Here is an 18,233-nt window from a genome sequence, read left to right as displayed (position 1 = left end):
TGATTTTTTTTTGTACATCACAAGACTGGCTTTGAACTCATGATCAGCCTCTCAATATTTTGATTACAAGCATGTGCTACCATGTCTGGCTTAATTGTGTGTGTGTGTGTGTGTGTGTGTGTGTGTGTGTGTGTGTGTGTGTGTGTGTTTTAGACAGTGTTTCACTTCCCTAGGCTAGCCTCAAACTCCTTATATAGTTCTTCTGTATTCTCGAAGACTAACTTTTAAGTAGTTTGAACCTTAGATACTCAGGGTCTCACAGGATGACCAGGATTGTCTATGTTGTCTGAGTTGGAAATTCTAAAAACTTCACATGATGATGGACTTTTTATCACCCTGTCTCTGTATCACTGGGCAGATGCTGGTGGTGTTTAAATCAGCTCCAATCTTAAAGCGAGCCCTCAAAGTCAAACAGGCCATGCTACAACTTTATGTCTTGAAGCTCCTAAAGTTACAGACCAAGTACCTTGGGCGCCAGTGGAGGAAAAGCAATATGAAGACTATGTCAGCCATTTACCAGAAAGTGCGCCACCGCATGAATGATGACTGGGCTTACGGAAATGGTGAGTATTTGTAAACTTATGCTCACTAATTTGGCTAGGCTGGCCAGCCACTGAGCTCCAGAGATTTGCCTGTCCCCGCTCCTGCAGCACTGTGGCTATATGCATACTGCAGCACCTGGCTTTTATGTAGGTACTAGTGATCCAAACTCAGGTCCTCATGCCATCTCCCTACCCCAAAATATGAGACTAATTTTATGATATGGTAAAACGTTTACCTACTTATCATAGTAGTTTGTTCGAGACAAGGTCTTACTGTGTAGCCTTTGCTGGCCTCAAACTCAAGTGCTCTGCCTGCTTCTGCCTCCCAATGCTGGGATTAAAGGCATACACCACCATGCCCAGCTGAGTTGGTCCAGAATTAACTCCTCATGTTCTGCTCCAATCTTCCCTTTCTTGAGGATGATCCTATTCAAATGGGAAATTTTCATCCCCTAGAGAAAACTCAATAAAAGGTTTTAATTGCTCTTTTTAATAACATGATTACTAGAAAGAAACAAAGCTGGGTGGTGATGGCACACACCTTTAATCCCAGCACTTGGGAGGTAGAGGCAGGCCAATCTCTCAGTTTGAGGCTAGCCTGATCTACAGAGTGAGTTCCAGAACAGACTCCAAAGCTATAGAGAAACCCTGTCTTAAAACAACAACAAATAGAAAGAACCAAACAAGGAATTACAATAAAAATCTCTCCCATCTCTTTCCTCAGCAGTAACTACTGTTACCAGTTTCTATACGTCAAAGATAACTTCTGTATATATTAATTTATGTGATCATATGCATACTTTTTAAACCTGTAAACATGCTGCATGTCTGCTTCATACATTGCTGTTAAAGAACATTCTGAGCAGTTTCATTGTCAGAATGTCGTAGACCGTGCTCTGTGGAAGAGAGTAACGTCAGAATGTATCTTTTGCTTCCTCTCTTGCTGTGTCAGACATCGATGCCAGGCCATGGGACTTCCAAGCTGAAGAGTGTACCCTGAGGGCTAACACTGAGGCTTTTAACAGCCGCAGGTATGGTGAACCACAGGACTCAGAGTTTTCACCTGTGGATAACTGCTTGCAGAGCGTGCTGGGGCAGGGGCTGGATCTGCCTGAAGATTTCCATTACTCCTATGAGCTCTGGCTGGAGAGAGAGGTGTTTTCACAGCCCATCTGTTGGGAGGAGCTGCTCCAGAATCACTAAGCTCTTGTCACAAAGCATCTGATGGATGGAGGTTGGCTCCAAAAAATGTGCTTTGCCTATCCTGCCTCTTCAGCAGAGTGTGTGTCCGCAGAAATTCCAACCCAGCATCCAGCAGAGACATCTGGCATAGTTCAAGGCTATTCTGAATGCCATTATACCTGAAGGTGGTGCAAAACTAGGATCCTGAGTCAAAGCTCATGGACAGCTTGCTCTAGGCTCAGCTAGGTACCTAGTTGGCCTTGAAATCTCTTGATGATCAGTCCTGGATAGGCTCTTTGATGGAACCTGGTTTAATCTTGCCCGAGAACCAGGCTATCCTTTGTTACTGCAATAGTGAAAGGAAATTTGTTATGGCATTTGACCCATGACATTCATCTCAAGCAATGAGATAGGCACAGGACATAAAATGAGGAAAATTTCTTCTTGCTCACTCTAAATGCCTGAGACCTAATTTTTAGCCTGTATTTCACATTTAAGGTTTTGACACTTACCTCTTTATAAAGTAACCATTCACTCTATGATCTGAAAGCACTGCCCCTTTATAACAGATAATTGTTTCCAAACATTGCATGTCATAGAAAAATATATAAATCCTTAAGAGATCTGTGTTCAGTGTAAAAGTATTTCCTGTGTATTCGGTATAGTGCTTTGAATGATTTGCCATTTGGGAAGAACCACCTCTACTGTGAAATAATGTGACCTTCTCTAAAAATAGCTTACATTTTTCATAAGTTACTTGTTTTAAAATGGCTGAGTACACTGCAGAAAATTACTAATAGAACCCCGAATCTTAATTTGAGTAAGGACAGTAGTGTTGCTTGTGACAGGATCTGGCTATGTGGCCCTGACTGGGCTGGAACTTCATATGTAGACAGGCGGCCCTGAACTTGTAATGATCCTCCTGCCTCCACCTCCTGAAGACTGGGATTATAGACATGAGCCACCACCTCTAGTCAATTCACTTTTAAATGACAAGTTGATTATAGGAGGTTTTATTTACTGATATGTGTCCATTTATGCTGATGTTTTTAAATTAAAAGCAACAGCATCACGGTTTATATTTTTTCTTCCATGTTCATTATTTTTACTTTTTTTTCTGCTTGAAGTTTCAATATGGTTTGTACTGAAAGTGACTCGCATCTCATGGAAGATGTCTCTACTCCTCCTTTACAGCAAAATCACTTACTTCCAAAACGAAGGGTTTGTTTAATCTTTGCACTTTTTCATTTTAAAGTTCTCCCCATTGCCCAGACACTACTGAGTCTTTCAACGATGGCACAAGGACACTTTATTCCTAGAGAGTTGATCCAAACTGGTTCATTTACTCTACCCCTGTCAATCATAGTCTCACTTATAGGCCATGACAGAGGCCCAGCATATCCAAAGGAACAATCAGTACCTCTGCTTTCCTTACTTTGGAAAAGTGACAAAAAAAAATTTGTAAGAATGTAATAGATGAAATGTCTTCAAGTAATTTGCAAAGTTTATCAAACCATGACAGAAATCCTCATTCCAAGCAGTTTAGTGAGCATAGAGCATCAGGCAATTTTATTAATCTAGAGTCAGGCTATTATGTTTTAATGATATTTGAGTAAAAAGATAATTCTCCAGGAAAAAGAATAATCAATCTATTTTTAAGTTGTATCATATTCAGTTGTGTAAGGAAAAAATAAGTTGCCTTTTAAAAACATACAAATGCTTTCAGAGGCACAGACATATGATAAGCTTTAATATATCACTTTTTATTATTTATAACTCTTGAGAAGATTAATTCTCAATGCAGATGGAGAAACTACTCTACCTTGCAAGGATGAATAATTAGTTTCAAATCACATCATTTTCCCCCTGCATCTTGCTGTGGCTAGCTTTCTGCTATCGACAGGTAGCTCCTTGTGCTAAGATAACTGGGGTGGAGCTCCCAATTTGAGAGCTCATGTACGTGGCTAGAAATAGCTTTAGATTAACCAGATTTAATGATGATTACAATTTCTACATAGAAGCATGCTGTTTGGGTGATTTATAAAATAGGGACTTTATTTGTAAACATTTCAGTGAAGTTTGTGTTAATAATATTGTTATCTCACCAAACACTTTAATAAAAAGAAAACATGAAGTTAGGAATTTGGTCTTTAATTCTTTAATACAAGATAATCTTAAAGTCATGTTGGATAGAAAAGAATGTAGAATAAATATAGAACTACAAATCTCAATGATGTAGCAAATGTTTATTTCATCATCATGGGTCTGAGGTCAGCCACTTCACTCACCTTAGATTACTGGATTGGTTTTTCTCTAGAATTATTCTTATTCTGGCATAAGACTAGATGTGTGTCCCTACCTAGGACATACTGTTTCATAGTGAAAGGCAAAAACCATACCGTACAAGAAACAAACCATACCATGGAGGTACATTTCAGAACTCCTGCTTGGATATGGCAGAGGGCAAATTGTTCATGTCATTAGTCAAAATCAGTTAACATGCACAAGCCTAACAGTGGGCCAGAGAAGCATTCTCTACCTGGAGGGTGACAGGTATGCGGTGGCATGATGCTTTTGTGGTCATGCTGACAAATATCTGTTCCTATCCTACACAAACTACTCACATCTCCTCCCCAAGGAAGGCTTCAAGATCTTATCCAATGGCATCTTAAAGTCCAGGACCTCATCCAGTTTAGATGTACTCTTTTTTTCCTTTTTTATAGAAACACGGTCTCAGGGCTGACCTTGACCCAAATGTACTGTCCGTTGATCCTGAGACTTGAAAACTGAAGTATAGTGACCATTTCAAATGTGTGCATATACCAGAACATGTTAGGTTTTGTTGTTGTTATTGTTGTTTGTGGGTTTTTTTGGCTTTGTTTCATGGTTTTCATAGGGGTTTCTTACTCTGTAGACTGGGCTGACCTCAAACTCAGAGATCCTCCTGCCTCTAACTCCTGAGTGCTGGGATTAAAGGCATGCACTACACCTGGCACCAGGACACCTCTGTATATCTTAAACATACACAATTTTCATCAGTGTTATCTCAATAAAGCTGTTTTTGTTTATTCTGTTTTGGAGGCAGGGTCTCATGTAGCTCAGGCTCACTTGTCACATGCGGTAGATGGACTTGAACTTTGATATATATCAATCCATAGTGATTCTGTAATCCCAGTGAACAAATATAATGCCTTGTTCTTTTGGATAGGAAAGATCTCTGGGCTGCTCTGTAAATTAATTTCCTGCCTTTCAATATTCTGTGGGATTAGAAACAGATTTCTTTGCACTTAAAAACTGAGGCAGGAAGACAGTGGTTTAGAGGGTCAGCCTGGGCTATATAGTGAGGCCCTTGTCTCAAAAAAGCAAAGAGGTGCATGCTTCAGGAGCCTAAGCCAGGAGCTGTAGCAATCTCTTCAGCAGGCTCCTCCACCCCAAGTGTTGCCAAAATGTTGCTTTTTAACCAGCTGAGTCTGAACATGCTGGACATGAAGGGGACATGGGCCATTATGAGAGTGGACTTCAGTGTTCCTATGAAGGACAACCAGATAACAAATAACCAAAGGATCAAGGTTGCTATTCCACGTATCAAATTTTGCTTGGACATGGAGCCAAGTCAGCTGTCCTTATGAGCCACCTGATGGTGTTCCCATGGCTGACAAGCACTCATTAGAAGCAGTTGCTACAGAACTCAAATCTCTGCTCATCAAGAATGTTCTGTTCTTGAAGGAGTGTGTGGGCCAGAAATAGAGAAACCCATGCCAACCCGGTGGCTGGGTCTGTCATCTGGCTGGAGAACCGCCATTTCCATGTGGAGGAAGAAGGAAGGGGGAAAGATGCTTCTGGAAACACGCTCACAGCTAAGTCAGACAAATAGATGCTCCCCAGCTTCTCTGTCCAAAAGGAAGGATGTGTATGTCAATGATTCTCTGGAGAATGCTCTGAGCCCACAGCTACATGGTAGATGTGAAGCTTCCACAGAAGGCTGCTAACTTTTTTTTAATGAAAGAGCTGAACTAATTTCCAAGGCTTTAGAGAGTCCAAAGTGATCCTAGCTATCTTGGGCAGAGTTTAAGTTGCAAACAGGGTCCACCTGATTAATAAATGGCGAACAAAGTCATTGTTAGTAGAATGGCTTTTATCTTCTTTAAAATAAACAACATGGAGATTTGCACTTATGATGATGATGGGGCCAATATTATATCAAAAATCTTGTGTCCGAAGATGAGAAAAAATGGCGCAAAGATGACCTTGCCTGTTGACTTTATCACTGCAGACAAGTTTGATAAGAATGCCAAGGCTGGCCATGCTACTGTGATCTCTGGCATAACTGTTGACTGGATGGGTTTGGACTCAGTTACTGACAGCAGCAAGAAATATCCTGAGGTTGTCTCCAGCAGAGTAGATTATCTGGAATGGATCTGTGGGGGTATTTAAATTGGAAGATTTTTCCAGGGAAACCAAGTCTGTCATTGATGCGGTAGTGAAAGTCACTTCAAGGGTTGCATCAGTGTCATAGTGGAGACACTGCCATTGCCACACACTATGCCAAATAGAACCTAGGATGAGATCAGCTATGTTGAGTACTGGGAGTGGTGCCAACCTAAAGCTCCTGGGAGGTAGAGCCCTTCCTGGGATGTATGCTCTCAGCAGTGTTTAGTATTTTCCTACCTTTGGGTTTCTGTGCACAGCCGCTAAGTCTATTTAGTGTTTTCTGTATCTCCATTTGGTGTTAGCACAGGGTTCAGCTAGTGGCCAAGAGATGGGACACCAGGGACCCTTACACAGTTGCCCACCTTAGTCCATCTTTACTGCACTGGGACTTGTCTATTTTCTTCAAGGTCCCATTTAAATTCCTTGGTGACTAAACCATTGCACATTCTAGAGTACATCTATTTATATTCTGCTTGTAAAAGAAAGTAAGCTGTAATAGTTTAGTTCTCATTTTCATGTAAGCTACTGCCTATGACTCTGCATGGAAATAAGATGAAATTCCAGTTGTAGGTTCAGAGACATTGATGATCTACTAAACAGTAAAGATGTCCACTGGTGGCGAGGGAACACAAGAGTCAGTCATTTTCTAACACCCTTTACTGCCTCCGACAGGGGATTAGAGAATGTTTCTTCTGCATTCTTGGTGGCTGAACATCTTTCTTAGTGTATGTGTTGGTTAGGGACTGTTGAGGTATGAAAGTCATTTCATGTATAAGCAGTCATTATCAAAAGCACTTTAAAGTCTAATCCCAGCGAGCCTGTTTGCCTGTAGTTAGAACCACGGCTTCTCTGCACACCTCTCGAGGTTTGATTACTATCCTCCGAGTGAGGCCGGCCTCTGTATCATCCTTCCTATCAGTCTCTTTTCTTTGAGCCCTTTTGTCCAGTGTGCGTTTGCTGGGGCTCTTTGATTACCACTCTGATTGATCTTCACTCTAGGGGCAGCGTGTTAAAACAGTCTTTGGATTCAAATCATTTTCATAGTTTTTCTTGTAAGCTGAATAAACAATTACAATATTCATCCTTTGTTAAATCTTGACATTTCTGAATGACCTTTTCCCTATCCTTGCTTGAGAATAGATGTTTTTTGTTGTTGTTGTTTTATTATTTTTTGAGCCATTCCTTGCTTGCAATATTTTAACAAACACAGTTAATACTAGCCAACTCCTGCTACCAACATCTCTGTTTTCAAACCCAGGTCAGGCATGACAACATAAACCTGTAATCCCAGCACTCTGGAGGCAGAGGCAGGATGATCACTGGTAGTTCAAGGCCAGCCTGGGCTACATAGAGTTCCAGGCCAGCTGGAGCTACATATCAAGACCCTCTAAAAAGCCAAAATAAGTAAAAATAAATAAACAAAAAACCCTCCAGCCACCTCATTTAAGGACATTCTCAGCCAGTTGTGGTGGTGCACACCTTTAGTCACAGCACTCAAGAGGCAGTGGCAGGCGGATCTCTGAGTTCAAGGCCAGCCTGGTCTACATTGCTAGTTCTAGGATACCCAGGACCACACAGAGAAACCCTTTGAAAGAGAACAACAACAACACTCTCTAGCAGAACCTGGTAGCAAGGTCAACCCAGGCAATTTAGTTAGACTCCAAATAAAATTACCAAAAGGGGGTCCAGGCAATTTAGTTAGACTCCAAATAAAATTACCAAAAGGGGGTTGGGGCTTTTTTTTCTCAATATATGTTTTTATTTAAATTAGAAGCGTGACTGTTTCACATGTCAGTCCCAGCTCCCTCTCCCACCCCTCCTCCCTTGTCCCTCCACCAGATCCCCAGCTCCCCACCCAGTCCCCACATCATTCCCCAGGGAGGGTGAGACCCTCCTTGGGGGATCTCTAAAGTCTGTCATTTCATCCAGGGCAGAACCTAGGCCCTTCCCCATGTGTCCAGGCTGAGAGAGCATCCCTCTGCTTGGAATGGGCTCCCAAAGCTCATTCATACACCATGGTGAACACTGATCTACTACCCAAGGCCCCAGTGATTTCTGTGACCTCCTCACTACACTACATTCATGAAGTCTGGATCAGTCTCCTGTTGGCCTCTCAGCCATCAGTCTAGGGTTCAAGAGCTCCCCCTTATCCAGTCAGCTGTCTTTGTGGGTTTCATCATCATGGTCTTGACCCCTTTGCTCATCACTCCACCATCTCTGTCGCTAGGTTCCAGGAGTTCAGTTCAGTGTTTAGCTGTGGGTATCTGGCTCTGCTTCCGTCAATCCCTGGATGAAGGTTCTAGGATGGATGACATATAGGATAGTCATCAGGGTGTTGGGACTTTTGGGGCTATAGCTGAATGGGGTGTTTGCCTATTACATTTCTAGCTGTAGGTTCAATCTCCACTATTTACCCCCCCCAAAAAGGGGGTGCATTTTCCATCTTCAAATTATTATAGGCACTAATTTGCCAATTATTTTGCCCCTGAAACATAGGTTGTCAGTCTTCTCACTAGGACACTAGCCTGTAACCCAAGTATGTGGATACGTTGTTATGGTAATATCACACTATTGGTACCAATTTTGGCATACTTGATATCTGACAATAAAACTACAAATTTTCAGTGACTTGTAACAACACACCTTTTGGTCAGGTAAGGTGGCACATTCCTGTGGACCTCCCAGTAGTCTGAGGCAGAAGGACCACGCCTTTAAGCACTGGCAATTGGGCACACTTCCAAAGTGGATCCTGGGATTCTAACCTCTTCTTCTGTTTCCTAGTGCATGTGGTAAACGGTTGCCTTGCCGTATGCTCCTGCCATAATGCACCGACCTTGTGAAGACCAAAGCCACAGGTGCAGGACCTCCAGTGCTGTGAGCTAAGACAGCATTCTTGTCATGTTTCTGTTGTTGCGTTGTGGGATTGTTTGTCTGTTTGACGGGTCTCACTATATAGACCTGACGAGCCCAGAACTCTCTATATAGACCAGGCTAGCCCTGAACTCACAAGGGTCTGCCTGCCTCTGCCTCCCTAGGGCTGGGGTTGAAAGTGTGTGCCACCATGATGGGTTACCTCAGGTATTTTGTTGCAGTGACAGATTAACACAGTTATCTTCCACTGGTGAACTTCCAGTAGCTTCTGGTATTCTGTTAGAAATCCTTATCTGGAAAAAAAAAATCCTTATCTGGAAAGTTTACCAAAGTTAAGGCCTGAGCACTATACACCTTCAAGAACATAGTCCAAATGAATTAACTTCCCAAATGTTGTCAATTATACTCTCCTAAAACACTAAGCTTGTTATGGGAACCAAGTTGTTATATGGCAATATGTCACATTGAATGTGTGTTCCTGTTCCCAATTCTTCTTTTTCAATCCTGGTCCCCAAAGTAAGAGTACAAGTGGAGCCTTTGGGGCATAGGTCACAAGGGCAAAGCCTTCTAAGTGTGATTAGTGCTTGTATTAAAAATACCCAACAGCGCCAGGTGGTGGTGGTGGTGGTGGTGGTGGTGGTGGTGGTGGTGGTGGCGGCGGCGGCAGCGGCGGCGGCGGCGCACGCCTTTAATCCCAGCACTCGGGAGGCAGAGGCAGGCGGATCTCTGTGAGTTTGAGCCTGGGCTGGTCCGACAGCCTCCAAAACAATACAGAGAAACCCTGTCTCGTAAAACAAAACAAAACAAAACAAAACAAAAAACCCAACAGCACTTTCACCCCTACTGCTAAGGGGCATTATCTGTGAGCGTGACACCTGAATCTGCTGTGGTCCTGGACTCCCCAGCTTCCAGGTTATAGCATTTTGTTATAGCTGCCAGAACAGTCTAAGATCAGTCTTCTTGAACAGTATTTAGGCCAATCTCCAACCACAGGACTTCCTTTTATAGCATCTCCTAAGTGATTATCTAACCTCTTGTATTTTCACCGACAAGAACCTCACCATTGGAGCTGGACAGATGGCTCAGTGCATAAGAGCACTTGCTGCAAGGGTCCTAGGTTCAGGTCCCAGCACCCACACGGCAATTCACAATTATAACTCTAGTTTCAGGATCCCCAGTGCCCTCTTCTGGCCTCCACAGGCACTGCACAGACATGGAGCACTTAAATGTATTCAGGCAAAACACTCATGCACATAAAATAAAAATAAGTCTTTTAAAAAGGACCTCGCCACTTCAGTATCCTCAGTCACAACTATCTGTGTCAGAATTAGGTAGCAATACGGTACTGACAATTGGTATGTGCATCAGAGAACCATAAGTATCTCCATGGAACACAAAACCAAACTAGCCATTAGCTGTACGTTTCCCTAGCTGCACTAATTTCCTAGTGTTGTTACAAATTACTGGGAGCTGGGTAACCTCGAAACAACATAAAGGGGGGACAAAGGGGTGCTGGGGCGAGGGAATCAGAGAGGAGGGAGGTGGAAACTGCGGAAGGGTGTAAAATAAGTAATAAGTAAAATTTACAACAGCATTAAAGAAACTGAGAATATATAGCTCTGTGGTAGAAGAGTTTCCTTGCAAATACAAGGTTCTAGGTTCCATCCCAAGAGCCACACACAGAAAGTCCCACAAACTCGTTTAAAGTCCTGGAGGTCTGAGATGAAGGTCTCCGAGCCTTGCACTCCTTCCGGAGGCTCCGGGGAGAACCGGCCCTTCCCTCTTCCAGCTTCTAAGAGTTCCAGGGATGCCTTTGTTTGCAGCACATGATGCAGTCTTCGCCTCTGCGGTCCCAGTGCTTCCTCCTCTCAAAGTGTCTTCAGCTTTTCTTTCAGAAGAATCCACGTGGTGGCATTTGAGGCCCACCTGGAGAGACCTCTCAAAAACATCTTCAACTTGATCACGTCTTTTGCCATATAAGGTAATACTCAGCGTTTTGCTACACAAGTTAACAGTCACAGTTTCTGAGTGCTGACGCGCGGAAGATTTATTTTTGGAGCCACAGTTCATCTCACTGTGCCCACTAATACTCATCAAAAATCTAAATAATAGGAGACTGGAGGGGCGGCTCGGTCGATAAAGTGCTTGCTGTGCAAGCGTGAAGACCTGGGTGTCCGAAAAGCGGAACCTGTACCCCCGTTAAGATATACCTGATACTTGGGCCGAAGGAAAGGGGCTCCAGGCCAACCAGGCTCAACCAACCGGTGAGCTCCAGGCTCAGGGACAGAGCCTGTTTCAAAAAATAGAGGGACAGCAATAGAGGAAGGCACCCAACATTGGCCTCTGGCCTCCACATTCCTGCACACGTGCTACACGTATATGTCAATGTATGTGCGCTCACAACCCACTCCAAAAAAAAAACATAAAACATAGCAAGATCAATTGGTTTTCTTTTATCATTATTAGAAATAAGTAATTTATTTTATTTAAAAACAAAAGTATAGAATCAAATTGGGATTGTCAGACTTGAGGAAAGGATATATGAAGGAGTGAGTACCACGCTGGAATAATTTGCCAAGTACTCTTCTTAAGAAGACACATGTGAAGAATTCAGAAACCTAGTGACATAAAATGAAGAGTACACTCTCCCCTGACCTGCTTTCTGACCTCGTTCCCTAGATGTAATAACTACCGATGTCACTTTTTTTTTTTATCATTTCAGGGAACTCCCCAAATTCCTATATTCTCCCTACCATTTTGTTGTGTTTTTCGAGGCAGGGTTTCTCTTTACAGCTCTGGTTATCCTGGAACTCTGTCTGTAGTCTAGGCTGACCTCAAATTCAGAGATCCACCTGCCTCTTGCCCCAGCCCCTGTCCCTCCCACCGTGTCCTGGAATTAAAGGCATTTACTGTCACCACCCGGCTCTCCTTACCACTTTTTTGTAAGTAGTTGGGAATGCAATGCACTCTGTTCTATGCTTGTTCTTATCACCCATTTATTTATATTGGAGCTATTATTTATATTTAGTTGGGGGGTCTCACTCTGTAACCCTGGCTGACCTGGAGCTCTTAATCCTCCTGCCTCAGGTTACCAAGTGCTGGAATTACAGGCATGAGTCACCATGACTGGCCATTTTACAGACAGTTCTATAATAATAATAATGCTGAGCTAGCTAGTTTTTAATGTCAACTTGACACAGGCTAGAGTCATTCTGGAAAAGGGAACTTTTTTTGTTTGTTTTTTGAGACATGATTTCTCTGTGTAATTCTGGCTGTCCTGCAACCAGTTCTGTAGACCAGGCTGACTTCGGCCTCCCAATTGCTGGGATTAAAGGCACTCACCACCACTCCCAGCTTGGAAGAGGGAACTTTTGATTGAGAAAATTACCCACCAGACTGGCCTGTGGGCATTGCTGTGGATGGGCCCATCCTACTGAGGGCAGTGTGGTCCTGGGTATAAGAAAGCAGGTTGAATAAAACATGGGGAAGAGCCAGTTAGCAGTGTCCCTCCATGGAATCTGTCTCAGTTCCTGCCCCAGCTTCCCATCAGTGATGGATTTATAAACTGTGAAGTGAAATAAATTCTTTCTTCCTTAAGTTGCTTCTAGTCATGGTGTTTTGTCACAGCAATGGACAGCTGTGGTTATTTAATAATTAAATAGCTCTTCCCTGATACCACTTTGAAGTATTTTTCAGCAAAAAAAAAAATGGTGTAAGTCAAAAATGATGTGGTGTGTGTGTGTGTGTGTGTGTGTGTGTGTGTGTGTGTGTGTGTGTGTGTGTGTGGTGTTCACAAGCATGTACATGTGTGTTGGCATGGGGGCCCCCACTCAATTCTATAGCAGCCATAGGCCAACACAGTCTGAATATAGTTTCCTCCTAGCAGGTTTGGATATTCAAACTCCCAAGTCCTATAAATATAATGAGATTGTGTCTGAATGAGCTATGGAGAGGTGTGTAGGCTTTCAACTTTAGTAACTACCCAGATTTATTTATTTATTTGGTTTTTCGAGACAGGGTTTCTCTGTAGCTTTGGAGACTGTCCTGGAACTCACTTTGTAGACCAGGCTGGCCTCGAACTCACAGAGATCCGTCTGCCTCTGCCTCCCGAGTGCTGGGGTTAAAGGTGTGCGCCACCAACGCCCGGCTAACTACCCAGATTTAAACTTTAAAAATAAGACTTTTAAATGTTTGCTTTGGGCTGGGCATTGGTGGCACACATCTTTAACCCCAGCACTCGGGAGGCAGAGGCAGGCGGATCTCTGTGAGTTCCAGGCCAGCCTGGTCTACAGAGAGAGTTCCAGGACAGGCTCCAAAACAATACAGAGAAATCCTTTCTCAAAAAAAAAAAAGTTTGCTTTATATGAAATGCCAAAGTCTTTCTAAGCAACTGCAGAGTACAAAAAGTCACCCCACCTCTGTCCAAACACCTTTGAGGACAGTGACTTCCTTTCTACCTAAGACAGTGCCATCTGTCCCCTTGCCTTCAAATGGGAATGTGACTTTGTACATTTGGTAACCTTCTGTTCAAATCTGTAACAGAACTGACAGGACAAAGTTTTTCATGTGAAAGTATTTCTGAGCCCCACAATGTCTCATCCAGAAAGGCAGGATGGCACAGTGGTAGATAGCGGGGACTAGTCCTGACTCTATGATATATGACAACTTACTTAGCACCTCTGCCCCAGACTACTCACCAGCAGAGTGGGGAAATACTGATTGCTGCAGTCGGGATAGTGAATGCCCGCCCCCAAGCTGTGGCACTATAGGGAGGTGGTGGAGCCTAGGGTGGAGCCTAGGGGAAGGAAGTCACGTCACTGAGGACCAGCCCGTGAAGAGGACATGGGATGCTGATCTCTTCCTCTCTCCCCTCCTCAGTCATGAGGAGATGAGTGACTCAGGTGTTTTGTCCCCTACCGCTACTGCTACCTTTTCTGGTTGCAAAGGTTAAATGTGTGAGGGTCGGACTAAGGCTTGCTAAACATGACTTATTATTTTTCATTCTCTCCCTCTCAAAGAACACCCCCTCAAGAAGACTAAGGAGCACCTCAGCTCACCACACCAGAGATCAGCATATTGAAGCGCACGGCCAGCTTGGGCCGATCCCCAGACCACCCTTCCCATGCAACCCATGAACTAAGAAAGGCTTTTACGTCTTTTTGTCCGTTTGTGCTTTGTTTTTCAGACAGGATCTCACGGGGGTCCATCCGGGCTCGAACTCACTATGCAGTGCAGGATGACCCTGAACTTTGTGGGCGGAAGGACCCAGTTGTACACACCTGTGCATGTCGAGGCCAAAGACTTTTTACATGCTAGCGTTTTACAGACTGAGCCAATTCCTAGCCCTGACCTTGAACTTCTGATCCCCCTGCCTCCCCGGTCTAAGTACTAAGACTGGAGACCTGTGTCACCATGGCCAGTCTGGGCGATCTCATGCATCCCAGGCAAGCCCTGTGCCCCCTGAGCCACATCACCAATCTGGTGTCACATTTTTAAGTCACTGAGGAGGGAGATCCAATGAAGAAAGATATTTTCTGACAGGAAAGGTCTGTGAAATTCAAACTTCCCATTCCGCAAGAGCTAAACTAGAGTGCAACCATGTCCCTTCATATATGTGTTATATGGGACTGCTTTTGTACCCTGTGTCAGCAGAGCTTAGTGTTCACAAGAGATTGAAGGCCCTTAAATTCCCAAAAACGCTAACCCCACCCCTTGCTACTGTTTGCTGACCCCAGCTCTTGACTCCAACATCCACCCCAGCTGGCCTCACTGCTCCCTGGGGGCCTGCTGCTGGCACCCTGCTGACTGACCGGAGGAAACTTCCCTCGGAACACACCATTTCCCCCATTTGGCATCTTCCCATCCAGTAGGAGGACTCTAACGGGCACGGGGTTCTATGTAGCATGAGCTCTTAGTGAAATAAAGAGGAAATAAGGAAAGGGAGGAGGGAGGCAAAGAGGGATCTTCAAGTATAACTTCTAAGAAACATAGTGATACAACACTCATAAATTTAGCTATTCTAAGAACGCATGCTTCAATTCTGGTCAAGTTTTTAACAACAGCACAGTTAGTTTTCCTATTTATAAAGAAAGACATAAGGATGTGTATTCATAAATAGGTAAAGTGAGCCATAACTTTTCTAAAGTGAGATTCAATAGCTATCCAAATTTAACATCTTCCCATTTGCACTGTAGGATTTGTTCAGTTCTTGTGAGAAATAAAAAAAAAAGAGTTCTATTTTAAGTTCTCAACACTAAGGCTTTGGATTTTGGGAGTGTTTTTTTTTTTAAGTTTTTTTTTCTTTTTTGAGATAGGGTCTCACTATGCAGCCCAGGCTAGATTCAAACTCCCAGCCTTACTCACCCTCCCACAAGCTGAGATTACAAATACGTGACAGCACACCTGATTCCAAAGGGTCCCTTTTACTTTTGGGGCATGGGACTTTATGCCCACTAGGCAAGTACTCCACCACCGAGTACCACATCAGCCCCAAGAGACTCCTAAGTGGACTGGCACTAGAGAAAACGCATAACACAAAGTCAATGACACCATCTTTTGATTCTACCAGTAACCTTCAGAGTGTGTCATAATGAAATCTCCTTTCAGCTAGCGACCCTAGTAGCTTGCCTCTCTTCCCGTAGATTGGTAACACGGCTTTTGCAGTGTGAAGGCTAACTAACCAGAGAACCAAGAAAGCCCTGTGCAGAAGCTCTTCCAATTGCCATGGCCATTTTGTGCCCCTGGAAGACCACACTTCCTTGTGCTTTATATTACCTTTTAAAAAGACTTGTTTTTATTTTATAAGTGCTTACCTGCATGTCTGGTGCTCTTGGAGGCCAAAGAGAGCGTTTGTCCTGGAACTGGAGTTACGACAGTTGTGAGTTGCTGTGTGGGTGCCTGGAATCAGACCCAGGTCTTTATAGCTGAGCCATCTCTCGAGTCCCAATATGTCTAACATCTTTTAAAGTAGGGCTTCCTGGAAAGACATTAAATTCCAAGGCATTTTCACTTTTATGCTACCCTGTCACCCTCATAGGAAACCAGAAGAAAATGCAGAGAGTTGTTCCAAATTCTACAACCATGAAGTAATATGACAAAGACTTGAGCTACATCTCTGGCCTCTAGTCCAAGCAACTTCCTGAATAATTTTGGTGGTTAGCAGCTCAGGTTAAAGAGGGCACTGGTTTGTTTTGTCAACTACACACACACACACACACACACACACACACACACACACACACACACACATTGCTTCCATCAGATTGGCTGGAGCCCTGTCTATACAGGGCATTGTCTTGATGTGGGAGGGTTCCGCCCATTGTGGGTGGTGCCACCCTTGGGTGGTTCTGAGTTATGGAAGACATAAGCCAGTAGCCAACATTCCTCCACTCCTGCCTCTGTCTTCTCTCAATGATGAGTCCATCACTGGTCAGAATGTATAAGCTAAATAAACCCTGTCCTCCTCCAAGATGCTTTGGTCGCTGGGCTTATCATAGCAATAGAGAGCAAACCAGACAGAGAGAGGAGGGCTTTGACTCTGCAGAATGAACCTGGTGCAAGTTTGTGATTCTCTGAGAAACTTCAGGCCATACCAGAAGCTATTTCCCTGGTTGCAGTGATGCCATGACGTGTGCAGCATGTCTGTTGTCAAGACCCTCTTCATGTTGCCTACCTACAGTGCTAAAAGGATGGGTATCCGTCATGACGAGGATGTCAAGGGAGGGTTTGATACAAGATGATTTCCAAAGGGTACCCAGCACTAGGTTGTGCTTCATTATTCAAGTTGATGGAAATGAGCCAGCGAAGACCAAGGGTACCCAGTGGGAGGGCATGGTATCCCCAGTAACGGAGACCAGGAGGAGGAAAGTAGTACAAGGATCATGAGGGCTCAGATAGAGGTCGTCTGTCATTATAGAGACTGTATCTTGCAAGATGGCATTACTAGACTAGTCATCCCGTGAGTGTGGGTTACTGAGGGAGGGCATGGGACTGAGATCAGTCCCCGCTTGGGAGTGCAGCAAAAGGCGGACAGCCATGGGATGTCTACTCGAGGGTGAGGTGAGCCAGAGGCATGGTGCAAATCCCAGAAACAGGTGGGAGACCATGCTAATACTTTAGTTTAAATATGGCATGTGTCCCCGGAAGAAGCCACATGTTAGAAGCCTGATGTCAAGTGTGGCAGTACGGAGGTGGTGGACTAGGAGTGGTGGCACAATCCCAGACTCCCAGCACACAAGGGGCTGAGACAGGAAGATCGTAAGACAGATGGTGGGTTTTGTTTGCCTTTCTAAATTTTTAACTTTTTGAGAATTTCAGACATGAGCACACCATATTTGTACCCCTTCCACCCTTCCTCTCTTCCCCCAACAGTTGCCTTTGGAGTGAGCATTCATAGTGAAACCCTCTCAGAAAAAAAAAGAGAAAGGAAGGAAGGAAGGGAAGGAGGGAAGAAAAAAGAAGGAAGGAAGACAGACAGAGAGACAGACAGACAGACCAAGACCCCAGTACTCAGGAAGCAGAAGCAGGAGAAACATTCACGGGTTCAAAAAGAACCTGGTTTACACAGTGAGTCTCAGCCCACCCAGGGCTATATAATGAAATCCTGTCTCAGATACAGAGACTGGCAAGGTGGCACCCAGGGAACACAAAGTTGTAGGCTGAGTTGTCCTCATACGGGAGAAGGAGAACCAGCTCCCTCACACTGACCTCCGACCTCCACATTCGCAAATGCTCACACACGTATACAAATAAATGTAAAAAAAAAAAAACTTAAAAGAGGTAGGACCTATTAGACGTTAGTTAGGTCCCTGGTATGAAGGTAGTTCTTCCAAGAGTGGGCTATTGGAATAGAGGTGTCACTCAGAGCTAGGTCCCCAGCACCAGAAGAAAGGAAAATAAGTTGAAAGTTTGCCAGCTCTTCTTTAGGTGGACATGGTGGCACACACTTGTAATCTCAGCACTCGGGAGGCAAAGAAAAGAAATAAAAGGGGAAAACGGGATTGTTATAAAGAGTGAGCCTAACCGTTAAGTATTTCTGGCCCCTTCTTTTACTACACTTTCTGATCCATCCTTCTCCTGATGCCATCTACCATTATGACCTCACAAAAGGACAAACTGAAGGAATTCCTGATCTTTAGTATCCAAAACTGTGGGCTAAATAAATCTTTTGTTATTCCTAACCCTGGGTGTCTTACTATACAACAGAAA

The 18,233-nt window shown here is 43.9% G+C and overlaps 1 protein-coding gene and 1 pseudogene across 1 annotated transcript in view; both read left to right on the top strand.

Moving 5' to 3' along the window:
• Strip2 (striatin interacting protein 2) overlaps window positions 1–3,866 on the top strand; it is a 43,928-nt gene extending 40,062 nt beyond the window's left edge. Inside the window, exons 20-21 of the mRNA XM_040728583.1 lie at window positions 359–563; window positions 1,495–3,866. Coding sequence (XP_040584517.1) covers window positions 359–563; window positions 1,495–1,745 — 456 coding nt within the window. The 3' untranslated portion in view covers window positions 1,746–3,866. The remainder of the gene's footprint in view (window positions 1–358; window positions 564–1,494) is intronic.
• A 126-nt stretch (window positions 3,867–3,992) lies between these two features.
• Window positions 3,993–7,236, top strand: LOC106021784 (annotated as a pseudogene).
• Window positions 7,237–18,233: the final 10,997 nt, after the last annotated feature.

Source organism: Mesocricetus auratus, unplaced genomic scaffold (assembly GCF_017639785.1).
Source record: "Mesocricetus auratus isolate SY011 unplaced genomic scaffold, BCM_Maur_2.0 Super-Scaffold_100019, whole genome shotgun sequence".
In the NCBI taxonomy this organism is placed as follows: domain Eukaryota; kingdom Metazoa; phylum Chordata; class Mammalia; order Rodentia; family Cricetidae; genus Mesocricetus; species Mesocricetus auratus.
This window is presented reverse-complemented; position numbering and strand designations above follow the sequence as displayed.